The 18,103-nt window shown below is 39.8% G+C and overlaps 1 protein-coding gene across 3 annotated transcripts in view; it reads left to right on the top strand.

The window, feature by feature from the left end:
- LOC126088685 (protein FRA10AC1) overlaps window positions 1-18,103 on the top strand; it is a 57,267-nt gene that overhangs the window by 2,974 nt on the left and 36,190 nt on the right. For all 3 annotated transcript variants that reach the window (XM_049906856.1, XM_049906855.1, XM_049906858.1), the window contains 2 exons: window positions 13,616-13,766; window positions 13,931-14,096. In XM_049906856.1, coding sequence (XP_049762813.1) covers window positions 13,621-13,766; window positions 13,931-14,096 — 312 coding nt within the window. In that variant the 5' untranslated portion in view covers window positions 13,616-13,620. The remainder of the gene's footprint in view (window positions 1-13,615; window positions 13,767-13,930; window positions 14,097-18,103) is intronic.

Here is an 18,103-nt window from a genome sequence, read left to right as displayed (position 1 = left end):
AAAAGAAGTGTAGACCACAATACGTGAATACCGATATTCATCCAGTGTTTGAGAATGAGAGTGCTTAGTGACTTGCAGTGAACTTGACACACAGTCTCAAACCTTTGCAAAACTTTTTGCTGATATGCCTTATATAATGGGGAAAGGAAAAAGTTTACTGTCTAGTATATTTTCACTGTTAATTTATTACTTCTTTATTGCTAACTGTATTTGTTACACATTTTTTAAGACTGTGTTCACATATACCACTGAATATACTTGCAATTGTACAACACATAGTTGAGGATATATGATGTCATAAACACTGAGATGCTTGTAAAACTGCCACATCACTCATGATGTTTACATTCGTTGTTACCAACGTGCTGACCTGATTTAGGTGGAGTTTGGTAAGGAGGTAATTTGAACACTGAGGAAGAATGTAGGCTACTTTAGAAACTTTGTAATACAGTATACTTACCAATTTGAAGAATATTAGGAAAAATATTTACTCTTTGGGAAAGCTATTTGCTCTTTGACTTTTGAACTTTATCATACTTGTGAAAATGCTTTTTTTGGTTGATTTTTTATGGTGTGTATTTACAAAGTAATACAATGCTTATAATGTCTTAATTGTGTTTAATCCATGCTTCCTCACTATTTGTTGCATAATGTACACATTCTGTAATGTGTACCTACTAAGCCTGCTATCCAGTATTTGAGAATTAGAGCACCTAATGTTTTGCACTAACATTACACATAATTTCAAACCTTTATGAAAAATTTTCTCGCATACAATCTGCACTAAATGAAAGGAAAAACGTTTATCACTTATTACGTTTTTGCTGTTCATGCAGTAAAATTGCCACATCAGGTGTGATGTTTTAATTTATATTTTGTGTACTACTAGCTGTATTAACAGCACACTGTGCAGACAGTGTTCACATGTAGCACTGAATATGCTTGAAAAATTATATCATTGTACATCTCATAGTTCAGGAGGTATAGTGTCATAAACAATGAGATATGTGAAAAACTGTCACATCATGCATTAAATTTGAATTTATTACTTCTTTGGTACTAACTCTATTCACAACACATGTATTAGACAGTATCCACATATGCTGCTGAATTTACCTTCAAAATTATATCATACTAAGGCTTTAAAAGGTAACTCAAGCAATATGCTATAATCCCCTATGTATCACTCACATGGGGATCATAAGGATAAGAATAGAATTAGCACACACACAGAGGCATTCAGTCATTCTTTCTGCACTCCATGTGTGAATGGAACCTGAAGAAACCCTAAAAATATGGTGCACCCCCTGCCATGCAGCTCGCAGTGGTTTGCGGAGTGTAGATGTAGAGACAAGGGGAGGAGTAGATAGGCAGAGAAAGGGAAGAGGAGTAGATGGACATAGAAAGAAAGAAGAGGAGATAAAAAGAGAGGGGAGGAGGAGGAAATGGGCAGAGATAGGGGGAGTAGCAGACTGATATGGAGAGGGGGAGGGGGAGATGGACACAGAATGGGGATGGAGGAGGTGGGCACGGAGGGAGTCAGAGGTGACGAACAGAGAGAGAGAAGGAAGGAGGAGATTGACTAATAGAACTGAAATAAATGCCCAGATAATGTTGGAGACGCGGCAAGCATTTTCCATAAACTATGAAAACAGCAAGGGTGGTCCATACCAAAACTTGTACCACAAAAAGGGTGAATCTACAGAAGTCAATGACTATAGCCCTCCGTCATTTCATTACTGATTTTCAACATTTTTAGAAGGTAACGCACTCCAGGACTGACACCCACCTTTGTTGTAATGAGCCACTTATCTAGTCACAGTTCAGATTTCAAAAGGTCCACTCTACTGTGTTATTTTATGCATTTAGTGAGGATATGATAAAATATCACCAGTTGTTATCTTCTGTGGCTTACCAGAGACATTTTCTGTTTGAGAAAGTGGTAAATTTTCATGGAATAAGTAGTTGAGCACATTCATGACCTAGTTTGTATTTAAGAAAAAGCATGCAGAAAATTACTCCAGACTGTTCATGTAATACAAAGAAGGATGCCACATCATCTGGATGGGAATAAATTACAATGGGAGGCCCACAGGGTTCTGTCATTGTCCCACCACTGTTATTACTTTTTGTTATGATCTGCCACTTTATTTGACTCAGAAGGCTGAATACAAGCATTATTGTGAAGCCGAGCAAAAAAGGATCAGCAGAGGAAATAGTACATGATGTGTTGTCAAAGCATCTAGGTTCAGCTCTCCAGAATCCATGGGCCCAATTGCACTCCTAAGAGTGATCGATTCCCTCAAACAGGTACTACCTGGGTTGTGTCCTTTTTTTGACGACATTTTGATGCTTGATTGTTCAAACTAGCGTGGGTTGGACAAATCCTTACTGGTAATAGAACTAAGGTTGTAAGCCCCCGGAGCTTGATAATAGGCTGCTCCTCTGGAGTCAGACGCCCTTCGCAGCCACTTCTCTGAAGAACAGACACTGCTAAATGAAGATAGTTCATCCACTTAATCCACCATTGGGACATGGTTGTTGTCTTCCACCTTTAAAACCGTTGACCATCTTCACCGTCACCCTGGCAGGGGCCCTCACAAGGTACTATCAGCGGGTCAGCTGAACCAACGTTTTTTAAAGAGGTGTTACTCCTCTATCACTCCCCCTTTGTTCTGGTGTGTGACTGACAGAGCCTGCCTGTTTTGGAAAATGTCATTTATGTGTGGAGAAAGTTGTTAGCCCAAGAAGAAACAAATGAAGACTGGATCCTAAGAACAAAGGCTGTACATTAACTGCTTGGCCTCTGCGGATGACCTGGCCATTTTTGCTAACGACATAGAGTCAGCAGTCAACAAGATCAACAGGCTGTCAGAAATTGCTGAAAAAGTTGGACTCCAGATCTCTTTTCAAAAGAAAAAATATATGACAAACATCTGTGATGGACCTGAATGGATGATCACCAATCTGGAAAAAATTGGGCAAATTAAGAATTTCAGGTATCTTGGTGAATTCATTCAGGAGAATGGATTAGAAGAAGAAGCAATTAATGTCAGGATGATGAAGTTAGGCCAAACATACCAACTGACAAAGAATACCTATAGCAAAAAGTCTATGAGTATAGGGGCCAAGCTCTGACATTATAATTCGGTTGTAAATTGAGGGCTTATATGTGTCTGGAACTTTGACCATGAATAGAAAAGGTCAAGCTGAGCGGCTGGAAAATCGAGAGCATAGGATATTAAGGAAAATCCTAGGTAATAGATGGGTTGATGGACAATGGCAAATGAGGACTTGTACAGCAAGGCAGAACCTATCACAGCATCCATTAAGAAGAGATGATTGTTATTTTACGGTCATCTCGTGAAGATGGACAGTGACAGAGTTGCAAAGAATATGAAGTTTCATCCAATTGAAGAAAACAAGGCCAAGATGGTTTGAAGGATGTGAAAAAGATCTTAGGCAGATTGGTATCTCAGAGAGATAAATTCCTGGCAGGAAGAAATTTAGAAGGTTGGTGAACAACTACCAAGGTTTTAAAATGGCATCCCTGTCCAAAAGATGGAGAGGACCATTAAACGAAGAGCATAAACAGGCACTTCTTGGTGGGATCAGAAGATACTGGCAGGAAGTCATAGTTGGAACAAGAACAAGACCTAGGCACTAAAATGAAATTGGTTGTTACCACACAGTCCATAGATGCTCAACTTGATAATAATAATAATTTTAAAAAAGGAAATGGTGTTTTTATGAAAGTTACTGACCGGTTTTGCGCAAATGTGCCAACTTGAAAACTTTGAAAAAACACCTCATCCAGTTTTCTGCTGTCAAAACAGTATCCCACCTCCTGTTACAATAGTATACTAATAGGCAGTAATAAACAGGATAGAAATTTCTAAGTTCTTATGTGTGCTTATTGAAACCTTAAACTGGAAAAATTATATAGTAGAGCTGCCAAAAAATTTAGGTTTATCTACTTTTGCCATAGGAATAATTGTCAACTTATGAGATGTAGAAGCCATTAAGTTAACGTAGTTGGCCTGTTTTCATTCAGTGATGGCTTATGGGATAGTATTTTGTGGCAACACCTTACTTACACCAAAAGTTTTTCTTGCACGAAAGAAAGTAATTTGAATTACATTTGGGGCTTACAGGTATTTCTTTAAGCAGCTGCTAATATTAACAACAGCCTCACAGTAAATTTATTCATTTGTGAAATTTGTTGTCAATCCATCTGAGCTCGAAAATAACCGACATATTCACAAGCACAACACTAGAAGGAAAAATGATACTATTACCTTTCAGTGGATCCAACTTTGGCACAGAAAGATGTGAAATATGAAGCTATAAAACTCTTTGGTAGTGCACCCATGGAAATAAAATGTCTGACAGATAGCAGAAGCATTTTTAAATGTAGATTAAAGATTTTACTCCTCAGCAAGTCCTCCTGTACCATAGAGGAATTCAAAAGTTGGCATGTTGAGAGGTATGGCTGTAGTACAGTTGTAGGGTTTATAATTTTAGCAACACCCAGCCACAAGTATGGATTAAAAAAGTTTATTTAACTCAAACCGTAACAGGATTCAGATTTTTACAAATCTGTCTTCAGATGGGATCTTGCAGCTTTCCTGCTGGGGCCTCAGTTTGTGTTTGTTACTGGTGTAGTGAAATAAGATAAGAAAGGGTTTTTCATTTATAATATTGTAATATTAAGAGAGATTTTTTTGTTTTGATCTTCAGAGAAACATCCAAGACTTAATTTTCTCTGGTGTATGGTGCTTGTGGCTTACACATTACAGTGCATCACATTTAGTTGATTGTGTTTTATATTCAGACAAGAGGGCAGCAACTAACTTACCTACAGACTTGCTCTCTGTATTAAATGGCAATGACACAAAAGTGGTATGCCTTTTAAGATTCTGCAAAATGTCCAACTTGTTCACTAGAATTTTAGAAAGAAGTTTTTAATGTATTATCCTGGTGACTGACTCTTTTTTTTGGGGGGGGGGGGGGGGTTAAGTGACCAGCCAGGCAAGAATCCCTGTGCAATTATGTTAGCTTTCCTGTTGCATTAGTTATGTTTTAGTTGAGAGTTTTAGAACATTTGATCATTTTACACTATTTTACAGGATGTGAAATGGGATGATTGCAGGAGACCATGGGTAAGATTGGGACCATTTTCACATTTCCTTGTGATTTTAACATTTCTTTGTGATTAATTTCACTGTCTCTTTCCTCACTATCGGGAATGTTTTGTATTTGTCCTCTGTTTTATTGGTATTGATTCGTTGCATGCATCCTGTCAATATTGGATTGCGTGCTCACATTCTTCATTCTGACAAGGTTGATTTTTCCTCTTCTACAGAGGAATTAGTGATTTTACTGTTTCTGTCAATTTGCTTTGAAGTTCTTGTCAATTGTTTTGAGTTTTTTCCCTAATTTTCCATGTGTATCCTGTTAGTGTCAAATTTGGGAAAGGGTGCTTTTTTGTGAACCTTTGAGGTTTTAAATGTAGTTTTATTCTTGTCAGGTAGTGGTCTGAACCTCTGTTTGCACATTTTCTGAATTGGACTTTCATAATTTCCCTGACGTCTGAATAGGGGTTTGCTACATGAGGTGCCAGTTTGGAATTCACTGATGAGTGACTCTGATAAAATCCATGTCATCTGTTTTGATGGTGTCTTTTTTAGGAGTGTTGACATGATTTTAAAATATGCCTTCATGCAGTTACTGTGATGTTGTGTATGTTCTTCCATCTATGTCCTTTTGAGTTGTGTAGTTCTTCTTTTGACTTGAAACCCTTCCAAACTTTGTATTTTGTATTGCAACATGTCCTGTTCTAACACGAGGAGATTAGAAAATATCTAGCAAATATCTTGCAGTTTCCCTGGTTGATCGGTTCCGCTTTACCCTGAAAACAATTGATGGGGCTTGGTACACATGAATTTTGTTCTTAAAAATGTGGTAGAAATCTCTGGAATTGCTTTTGATAAATTTGTTCTGGAGAACTTCCAACTTCACTTTTTCAGATGATCATTTTGGTCTTCAAAATATCTGCGATGTCTCTTTTCCATAGTGTTTAAATTGTGACCGGTGTTTCATCTTTTCAGAACATTCCTATCTTTTCCATGGCACAGATCTCTTCACAAGCGTATGCTCGTATTCCACCAGACTGCTTGTTTATTCTTTGCTAGACAAAGTGTTTTCTGAGCACCTTTATTATTTGTCATGTTGAGGCCTTGCCAGCTCTCTGTCCAAATGGTATAATTTTGTTTCTCTGAAGTTTTTAATGGTATCTTGGGTGATATTCATCCAGTTATTGCTGTATTTAGTCATTTTGTATGGACCTTTCATTTAGATTGATGTGGGTGAGCAGATTTTAACTTTGGAGAGTTAGTGGTCCGAGTTGAATTCACTATTTCTGCTCACCTCAATATTCATTATCACTCTAGTACTTGTACTGGTTATTGCTATGTGATCCTGCTCCAAAGTTGAGATTATTTACTTACTTTTTGTGTGCCTGAGGGAAAGACATCACACTTTTCCTCTCCAGTATTCTGCAACCTTTTATGGTGGCATTTAAAACACTGTCTGGAGTAGAAGATTCATACGTGTTTTAGTGTGCAAGTAGGTGATTAAGTGTCTGGACTGCCCCACAGCTGCATGTAACGTACTACTCATACCCACATGAGATCAGATTTGTTCTGCAGCTGAGAATCCTATTTCTATTAGGGCTTCTCCAAGTAGGGCAGGGTAGGTGGTAACTGCAGCTAATTTCTTCCCTTGGACTGAAGCCCTCTTGCTTAGGAGGGGATTTAAGACAATGTGCTGCAGCTGTGTCTTGGGTTTTCTTTTGTTCCGTCTGCATATTGTGGATGGAGGTTTAATTTCAGCAAAAGCGTACCACTATGGGACTGGGGCTGGTCAAAGATACCCTCTAACCAAGCAGACTGACTCGTTTAAGGCCACATTCAAATGCATGGTGTGGACTGAAGCTCCCCACACTGGTGCTTGATACTCTCCCATAGAAAAACATTCATAATGCAGTTGACCAGAGAAGCTGGAGATTTGCTCCCCACATAGAACCTGTCAAAATGTTGTTTGTGCTGCAGATTTTTCATTTCAATCCTGTCCAGTGTTTTCTAGAACACAGGATGTGATCCAGAGCAATTCCCAGATATTTTGGGCTGTCACTGTGCCAAAGTTCTGACCCTCTGCATTTACATTCAGTTTTCTTCTAGCATCTCTGTTTCTTCAGTGAAAGCACATACTTGAGTCTCTCCTGGATTGTGGTTGAGATGATTCTGCTCATAATACTCTCCCAGCCTTTCATGTGTTTGCTTATTTTGATTTTAGCTTCCTCAAAGGCGCACCGTTGGGCCATCACAGATGTCATCCACATAGATAAATTGCCTTGCATCTGGAAGATCTGGTTGATCATTCATATAGATATAGAATCGGTGATCACACATTTTCTTGAAGTAATCATTTCTTCTGGTACCTCCTGCAGCTCTTCTTACCATGCATTATTACACAGAATATTCTGCTTTGGATAGTACCTCTGAATATGTTTATCAGCCTGAAATTTCTTTATTGCCATGTATAGTGTTTGGATAAGCCTTCTGTGATTCATGTGTCATAGGCAGTGCTGATGCTTATAAAAATTGTGTCAGTTACTAGTTTTTCTCACACTCATCTTCATTATGTTGGTTAAGATAAGGACCTGGCTAAAGCATGATTTCTTTGGTCTAAAACCAGGTTGCCCTGAAATAATGTTTTCATCCACACTTGATAAAATCCTAGTCTGTGTCATTCTCTCAAAGACTTTATGTAGGTGACACAAAAATGGGATGAGGCAAAAATTCTTTGGATCTTTAGGTTCTTTCCCTGACATTTAATAGTCTCTGGTCTGAAATTCTTCAGCTGCTCTGTTCTAATATGATCCGGTCTTGCAGCCTGATACTTTTCATTTGCTTTATGGCACTGACAAACTCTGTTGTGAAATACGAGTCAGAGTTCTTTTTCTCAGTTTATCATGACAGTTCCTTAGTTTGTGACTTCTGCTCTTTTTTAATATTCTCAAGTATTGATTAGCTATTTAATTTGGTGTTGCTAAGGTGAATTCCTCTTGTGGGTTTTTAGGATCATTACTTGGATTTTAATTAGTTTCCATGCCCTTCTACTGTTTTGAGCCATATCTAAATTAGCTAAAAGATTTGACCAATTTTCCCTTCTGCCTTCTGCAATACATGTCATCAGCTCTTCACCTGCTTTAATGGTGTCTTTAGCTAGTGGGTTGTTTTTGTATTAAGTACAGTAGATCTTAAGTAAGGTAACTGAGCCTTGGTTGAGACTGGATATTTGTCGTGTTCTGCACCCATGAGGTATTTGTTTCGGGACACCTTTTTTACGGGGGCTACGAAATCCTCATATTATTTTGGAGTCTCTTTTAAGTTTTGCAACTTCTTTGTCCAGTTCTTTTGAGAAACTTTCCCAGCGTGTCTTTTTGAACTTGAAACATTGTTTGTAGCAAGCTTGCTGGGTTAATAATTCCAACTGCTATACACATTATAGGCTTACGCTGTTTTTCAGTTTCTCAGCTGCTTGCAAACTAATGAAAACATTTCCTGGATTACATCTATTCTGCTATTTCCCACCTTGAAAAGATGGATTCAGCCTAGGATCCTACAAGAGTTTCCACACAGCCTTCCAGTTCATCTCCATTCTTGTCTGTAGTTTCATAGCCCCCCAGTTCATCTCCATTCTTGTCTGTAGTTTCATAGCCCCAACTTGTGCTTCTGCAATTGAAATCTCTCAGTACAGTTTTGATACTCTTCGCGTCGAAATTCCTGGTTTTATCAAAACAGAAGTCAGCATTAGGTGTTTTGTGGACTCATGTTATTGCGCATGTCTCTAATTATGTTGTTAGTAGCATTGATTCACTGTTCCACCAATTCCTGATATAAAATCTTATACATTATGAATGAAAACATATGTGATACTGGTGGAATATTCTACAATATTTATTATTTTTTACAAACTGATTTTCGGCTGTTAACGTCATCGTCACATATAAACTGACTTCGATAGATAAAAAAAAAACTTAAACAATGGCTACTCTCCTGCTTTAGTGGACCCCATAATGCATGAAAAAAAAAGCAGAAACAGGTTTCCTGTCTTCTTTACCCATGTTTAGGAAAAGTTTCTCAATGTGATTAGAAAGCTTAAATCCCCAGAGGCTTTAAAACATCATTTTATGTACACATTACTATTGGTCACTTTTTGCCCAATAGTAAAGAAAGCTCTCCGCTTCGGAAAAGAGCAGAATTCTGATAATTGTGGCAAATTCTATGTAGGTCAGTCTGGCGGGGCAATATACACCCATTTGAAGAAATACCATAGAAGTTGGAAACTTAGGCAAAGAGGCTTTACTTTTGCAGACCACACACTTAAAGAAGGCCACAGTTAACAAGGTGCAACATGAAGTCTTTCATCACATCCTTAAAGGGACAAAGATGAACTGCTGTGAAATAATGGAAATTGATAAACATATGTACATTTTCCTAAGCTTAGTACCGATCAGACACGGTTCCCTCATTCGCCACTTCTTACTGGAAGTGCCACTTGTAATCCCATCCAGACCATGTTGGGAATTTCTCCTCCTACTCACAAGTCCTTTATACCAGTTACTAAAGTTGCAGTTGCTCTGTTAAAAATTGTTCTTTATGTAATGATAGTTGTTTCACTTACCCATTTGACCTCATTTGTGTATCTTACCTGTTTATAATATTGGACCTGTTAAACAGGCAATTATTTTATTCAGCCACTGCCTGGGAACATGCCACAGTGTATTGTTCAATTTATTTTCTTCTCAGAACAATTGTTATAATTTGGTGTATAGTACATTGTTTAATGTGTCATGTGTTTTATCTAAGTTCAATAATTTTACATCACATTTTCACTGAAATAATTCCTCTCATTTTAGTCCTGAACCATACATTAACAATTTTCATCTTAGGAAATCAACTAAAATATTGTATAATTCACTAGTTTAAAATCTTTGATCTTACAAAATTTTACAGCCACAAACATTTATCTTCATACCCATGATGGCATAACAGCCAAAAACTGGTTTGTAAAATAATAATAAGTATTGTAGAACATTGCAGTGTCACGTGTTTTTATTCATAATACACTCCTGGAAATTGAAATAAGAACACCGCGAATTCATTGTCCCAGGAAGGGGAAACTTTATTGACACATTCCTGGGGTCAGATACATCACATGATCACACTGACAGAACCACAGGCACATAGACACAGGCAACAGAGGATGCACAATGTCGGCACTAGTACAGTGTATATCCACCTTTCGCAGCAATGCAGGCTGCTATTCTCCCATGGAGACGATCGTAGAGATGCTGGATGTAGTCCTGTGGAACGGCTTGCCAAGCCATTTCCACCTGGCGCCTCAGTTGGACCAGCGTTCGTGCTGGACGTGCAGACCGCGTGAGACGACGCTTCATCCAGTCCCAAACATGCTCAATGGGGGACAGATCCGGAGATCTTGCTGGCCAGGGTAGTTGACTTACACCGTCTAGAGCACGGTGGGTGGCATGGGATACATGCGGACGTGCATTGTCCTGTTGGAACAGCAAGTTCCCTTGCCGGTCTAGGAATGGTAGAACGATGGGTTCGATGACGGTTTGGATGTACCGTGCACTATTCAGTGTCCCCTCGACGATCACCAGTGGTGTACGGCCAGTGTAGGAGATCGCTCCCCACACCATGATGCCGGGTGTTGGCCCTGTGTGCCTCGGTCGTATGCAGTCCTGATTGTGGCGCTCACCTGCACGGCGCCAAACACGCATACGACCATCATTGGCACCAAGGCAGAAGCGACTCTCATCGCTGAAGACGACACTTCTCCATTCGTCCCTCCATTCACGCCTGTCGCGACACCACTGGAGGCGGGCTGCACGATGTTGGGGTGTGAGCGGAAGACGGCCTAACGGTGTGCTGGACCGTAGCCCAGCTTCATGGAGACGGTTGCGAATGGTCCTCGCCGATACCCCAGGAGCAACAGTGTCCCTAATTTGCTGGGAAGTGGCGGTGCGGTCCCCTACGGCACTGCGTAGGATCCTACGGTCTTGGCGTGCATCCGTGCGTCGCTGCGGTCCGGTCCCAGGTCGACGGGCACGTGCACCTTCCGCCGACCACTGGCGACAACATCGATGTACTGTGGAGACCTCACACCCCACGTGTTGAGCAATTCGGCAGTACGTCCACCCGGCCTCCCGCATGCCCACTATACGCCCTCGCTCAAAGTCCGTCAACTGCACATACGGTTCACGTCCACGCTGTCGCGGCATGCTACCAGTGTTAAAGACTGCGATGGAGCTCCGTATGCCACGGCAAACTGGCTGACACTGACGGCGGCGGTGCACAAATGCTGCGCAGCTAGCGCCATTCGACGGCCAACACCGCGGTTCCTGGTGTGTCCGCTGTGCCGTGCGTGTGATCATTGCTTGTACAGCCCTCTCGCAGTGTCCGGAGCAAGTATGGTGGGTCTGACACACCGGTGTCAATGTGTTCTTTTTTCCATTTCCAGGAGTGTATAACACTGGAAAATCCAGCATGGAATATAACAGTATTATGAAAAGGGTAGTTGCCACTCACCATATAGCAGAGATGTTGAGGAGTCAAAAAAAACAACTGTCAAAAAATGAGCTTTCAGCCAACAAGGCCTTCATCAGAGATAGCGCACACACACACACACACACACACACACACACACAGGCAGTCGTGGGCTGCTAATATTAAGCAATGAACTCCTTGCAGCATTCTGCTGTGTCATCCCACACCTTTGATTGTAGACTATCAGCATCCAGGCTAGGGATTAACCCCCATGCAGAGGGTGCTGTCAACACCACAACACAAATAGCTGCATATTTGGTGATGATGTGACTGTGAAGTGTGAGCTGCTGATGAATGGTGTTCAGCAATGAATTGTGGTTCCGCACCACCTTAGTTGACCATTGTTGGTAATTATGATCATGATAGTGGAAAAGCCCATATTCTTCCAATACTTTGGAGAGCCACAGCAGTGTTACTCTACGTCAAGGTGTGGAAAGCCATCGAGTGTGACTTCAGGTGGCAGTAGCAGTAATTGAGAGAACTCAAATAGCACAATAGTATGTCGCAGGCATACAGCATCCTCATTTATCATCATTCATTTGGAGGTATTGTGGTGCCACTTTTCAAGACAACAATGCTCATCCACACATAGCAAGTGTCTCTATAAACTGTCTTCATGATGCTGAGGTAGTCCCGTGGCCAACAAAATCCTCATACCTGTCCCCAATAGAATGTGTGACACCAATCTGGATATCAACTGCATCCCAGTGCCAGTATTCAGGATATCAAGCACCAGTTACAACAGTTTTTTGTTGGCCAGCTTGTCTCAGGAGAGGATACAACAGCTATATGACACCTTCCCCAACTGAATCTGTGCATGCATCCAGGCCAGAGGGGGTGAAATGTCGTACTGATAAGTGGGCTCATACTGCCAAGCTCCTTGTAAAACTGACTACATTTCATGATCACTGAAATAACATCACACACCATTTCAACCCATTAAGTTGTTTCACTTTGTTTCCTCCTCCCTTTCTGGTTATTGCAGTGCTGTTTTTTTTTTTTTTAAATCAGTTAGTGTATGTAAGAATAAGTCATATCTGACACTACTCGAAACAGGAAATCCACCCTCGCATAATACAATGCTGCTGGACCTAGAATTCCAGGGACTCCCAACATATGGATGAAATATGAAGAGGAATGTCTTTAAACGTCTTCCAAACGTACATTCAAGAATAATTATTTCGTTGGGATTACAAACAGCAACTCCTTCCTCCTTGTAGGAAGACAGAAAGGCTTGAAAAATTCTGGGACAAACAACAAATCCAAATCTTAGCTGTACAAGTGACAGGGTTCCTGGATGAGTATATAATAGACACGTAACTATACTGGGTATTCAGAGAAAAGCTGACAATAATGTCTGATTTTTACCTGTTAGAAACCATCTTCTATGTAAACAAGATGGTTAAGGTTTTTTTATGGTTTTCACTAGTCATTAAGCAAAATGTTGCGATGGTTCCTTAAATGAAGTTACATTCTGTTTTCTACCTCATCAATGTCCATGTTCAATCCAAGGCTTATTCTCCATCTATAATGAAATCTCCATCACACAGACAGTAAAATGTAACCCTCCCAAAAAAAATAGTATAGATTGTGTTGTCACCAAAGCTTGCAACATGTAACTGACTGAGCATTTACAAAACCAAATCAATGTAAAAAATAAAATATCTTTTACTAACAACAGTAAAAAGGTTTTACACCCCTCTCTCTCTCTCTCTCTCTCTCTCTCTCTCTCTCTCTCTCTCTCTCTCTCTCTCTCACCTATACTGGACAAGTTGCATTGGAAATCAATTCTGCTTCGTTTCTAGACAATATGTTGCCAGTAATTTTTGGAATAAAGTCATTTTTAATAGCTCATCACATCATTATTCAGCGATAACTGTTGTAAGCAGACCTTTAATACTTTGTGTCTGTCTGCACAGCCGTGATGGATTGCATGCCCCAACGTAAGAGATCACTGATGTATATTAAATCATCACTGGCATCATTAAATCCATATGATCTCCACAAGAAGCTCATCAATGAATATTTGTTAAGCTGTAAGGGCAGCACATCACTGTTAAGAAGAGACAGGTAGGAGTGTCCATAGTAAAGTTAACATATCTTAAGTCGTAATGAGAACATTCTAAAGCTACTCTGTAATTGTATTAATACTTGTTTGCACTGTTTTAGGCTAAAATAAAATTTAAGCCAAGCTATTTTATTATGTCTGCTTTATTATCAATTAAAAAATATAGGTCTCGAGATAAATGTGACAGTGATGTTATCCGGGAGAATCATCGGTTTCTGTGGGATGATGATGATATTCCGGATTCCTGGGAAGCCCAATTAGCTAAGAAATATTATGACAAATTATTCAAAGAATATTGTATTTGTGACCTTAGCAGATACAAGGAAAACAAGGTAAATATAAAATGTGATTTTTATATGTAATAATTCAAGTCATTGATCCCTCATTGTTTCTCACTTGAGATAAATGGACTTACAAAAACATCATATAAAAATCTGATAATTCATACTCTGCTAAAATAAAATGATGTTCTGTATGTGTCAGTAGTGAGTAATGAATGGAACACAATAATTATTATGAAATACATTTGTATTCAGTGTATTTTCACAAAATTTGCATGAAACCAACTTTTTGCTGTAATTTCATCCATGGTGGTTGTGTTATAAACAGGGCTCCTAGACCACAACCTTTTTCATGTGGAAGGGAAAGTTTTCATTAATTATACATAAAATTAATATATTTCAGTATAAAATAAAATGTGATTGTTGGAGCTAGTTATTTGATGTACTAGTCATCTAGTACATCTTTCGCAAAACTGCTGTAGTTGCTCACTGAAGCTGCAGCTTTGATATTTGTCAGGAGTATGAGATCTTAAAACAGAAGTTTCAAGAATTGTAGGAAAGATTGAATAAATAGTTGTGGCAGTCAGTCAAATTGCTCTGTTAAAACGAGAAAAACTCGCTGGTGAGAGTCTCTTTTTTTCAATGTCTGAGATAGCCAGATCACTGAAAATCCAGCTCTATTGGGTAGTAAGTGCTTTCATAACTTTTTTAATCCATTTATTGTTAATAAATTGGGCCTGTGACTGGATAATTGCCACATTTATCATTTTTATTTTATAAATTAACATTTTAAAAAAATACACTGAAGTGCCAAAGAAACTTGTATAGGCATGTGTATTCAAATACAGAGATATTTAAATTGGCAGAATACGGCACTGCGGTTAGTTACTGTTGCGATCGGTTACTGCTGCTACAATGGTAGGTTATCGAGATTTAAGTGAGTTTGAACATGGTGTTATAGTTGACGCACAAGCGATGGGACACAGCATCTCCGAGGTAGCGATGAAGTGGGGATTTTCCAGTATGATCACTTCACGAGTGCACTGTGAATACCAGGAACCCGGTAAAACATCAAATCTCTGACATCACTGTAGCCGGTAAAGATCCTGCAAGAACTGGAATAATGATGACTGAAGAGAATCGTCCAGCATGAGAGAAGTGCAATCCTTCCGCAAATTGCTGCATAGTTCAGTGCTGGGCCACCAACAAGTGTCAGCATGTGAACCATTCAACGAAACAATATCGATATTGGCTTTTGGGCCAAAAGCCCACTCGTGTGCCCTTGATGACTGCACAACACAAAGCTTTAGCCTTGCCTGGGCCCTTCAACACTGACATTGGACTGTTGATGACTGGAAACTTCTTGTCATTTCAAATTGTACTAAGTAGATGGACATGTATGGATGTGGAGACAACTTCATGAATCCATGGACCCTGCGTGTCAGCTGGTGACTGTTCAGGCTTTTGGAGGCTCTGGAATGTTGTGGGGCATATGCAATTGGAGTAATATGGGACCCCTGCTACATCTAGATATGACTCTGACAGGTGACACATATATGTAAGCATCCTGTCTGATCATCTGCATCCATTCATGTCCATTGTGCATTTGATGGACCTGGGCCATTCCAGCAGGACAGTGAGGCACCCCTTACATGCATAATTGCTACAGAGTGGCTCCAGGAACACTATTCTGAGTTTAAACATTTCCACTGGTCACCAGACTCCCCAGACCCAAATATTATTGGGCATGTCTGGGGTCCCTTGCAACATGTTGATCAGAAGAGATCTACACTTCCCTCCAGCACTACTTCAGACATTAATCGAGTCCATACCACGTCACATTACGGCACTCTGTGTGCTCGTGGGGGCCCTACATGATATTAGGCAGGTGTACCAGTTTCTTTGGCTCTTCAGTGTATAAAAATAATGCAAAAACAGTTCCAGTAGAGCTGGTGCTCTCAGTGACTGTCTACAACTTATCTGTGGATTTGAACAACCCTCATAAAAGACAGGTGACCTTGAAATGTGTAATTCAGTAATTGAATTTTTATCAACAAATGTCATTAAAACAATAAAATTATAAATAACTTCTGTTAAGCTAACGTATGAGAGACTTAGATGAAATTATGTATTAATACGTGTGTTAATAGGCTCCTGAGAGTTACAAAATATCAAGTGAGAATGACAATCAAAAATATAACAAAGAATGGAAGTTAAAATGAGGAAATGCTTGTATCTCTTCCACTTATCAAGATTTAGATTTAGCTGATAATCTGAAAGTTCTTAAGTTTAAAGTATACAAGTACATTTTGCACAGTCATTACTTAAAATCAAAGCTTTAGCAAATTGCCTTACATAAATACTACCAGCATTCTGTGTAAAGCATGTGAAGTCTATTTGCAAGTATAGCAGTGTAGTTATGGATTTAGAAAAATTCTGTGTGATGGCATTTTGTGGACTGCAAGTTTTCTCTCTCGGCCATCTGACTTCTTGAACTTCGTATTCATTTCAACTTTATGAAAATAAATAGCAAAAGTGTCATTCTTTTGCTAATCAGAGTATTAGTTGTTTTATGTTCATACCATACCTACCATATTGTAAGTGTGTGAGAGACATGAAGATAGATAAGCAGCTGTGTTTATTCTTTCTTGGACTTTTGAATGACTTATATCAATAATTAAGTTACAACACATCTAACCGGAGGGGGGGGGGGGGGGGGGGGGGTATTGCTGCTCAACGTGTCTTCTGTACTGTGGCTGGTTCATATTTAATTTTACTTTTTAGTGTAATATATATTCATCTATAACCATATGAACCTCTAAACATCCCTCTTTTGCTCTGTGTAATATAATAGTTTGACAAGAATGTCTTGTTATTGTAGTGTGTTGATATTTGGTTTATTTTCTTTTATTAATATCAAGCCATTTTAAAGTTGAGACATAGGAGAGGATTCGTATATGTACACTCCCAAAAAGACACGCCATGAAGGCATTCTATGAATAGGAAGGATATTGGTAGATGTGATGTACATGTACAGACGACCAAATGATTACAGTTAATGGGAAAATTGGATGATGTATTCAAGAGAAAAAGCTTCATAAATTGAAGAAGTCAATCACTTGTTGGGTCCTTGTCTGGCCCTTATGCAAGAAGTTATTCAGCATGCCTCCTGAGGGACATTGTGCCAAATTCTGTCCAGTTGGAGCATTAGATCATCAAAATCCTGAGATGATTGTAGAGCTCTGTCCATAGTGCTCCAAATATTCTCAACTGTGGAGAGGTTTGGCAAACTTGCTGGCCAAGGTAGGGTTTGGCAAGCTGCAGGAACTCCCACCATTTGCAGGTGGGCTTTATTTTGCTGAAATGTAATCCCAGAATGGCTTTCTATGAGGGGCAACAAAACATGGCATAGAATTTTGTTGACATACCACCATGCTGTAAGGGTGCCTTGAATGACAATTAAAGGAATCCTGCTATTAAAAGAAATGGCACCCGTGACCACCGCTCCTGGTTGTCAGACTGTATGGTAGGCAACAGTCAGGTTGTTATCCCGCCGCTGGTCAGGGCATCACCAGACATGTCTTCGCTGGTCATTGAGCGTCAGTTCGAAATGTGACTCTCTACTGAAGACAGTTCTGCTTCAATCAATGAGATTCCAAGCCCAAGACATGTCTGGAGACACCCCTGATAGCAGTGGGATACCAACATGACTGTTGCCCATCATACAGCCCAACAACCAGGGGTGATACGCCCTGCGGGTCCAGGTAAGAATAGGCCCGAGGTATTCCTGCCTGTCGTAAGAGGCGACTAAAAGGAGTCTCTACCCCTCAAGGGTGTAGTTTGCGCCTGCGTACGGAGACGGACGGTTCAACAACTTACATTTGTGGTCATTTTGGTTTTTCGCTTATTTTGGTTTCTTCCTTCCTTTGTTTGTTTCCTTTCTTTGTCCTTCTCCCTCTCTCACTGTCTTCCTTACCTTTTATCTTGCCTTCTTCTCCTTGCCTTCTTGTCCACCCTATGGTCTTCGCCTCGATGTTTAAGACAGTCTGTCCTTTCTC

Source organism: Schistocerca cancellata, chromosome 1, assembly GCF_023864275.1.
Source record: "Schistocerca cancellata isolate TAMUIC-IGC-003103 chromosome 1, iqSchCanc2.1, whole genome shotgun sequence".
NCBI classification, from domain to species: domain Eukaryota; kingdom Metazoa; phylum Arthropoda; class Insecta; order Orthoptera; family Acrididae; genus Schistocerca; species Schistocerca cancellata.
The sequence above is the reverse complement of the archived record's forward strand: the minus strand, read 5'-3'. Positions and strand labels throughout refer to the sequence as shown.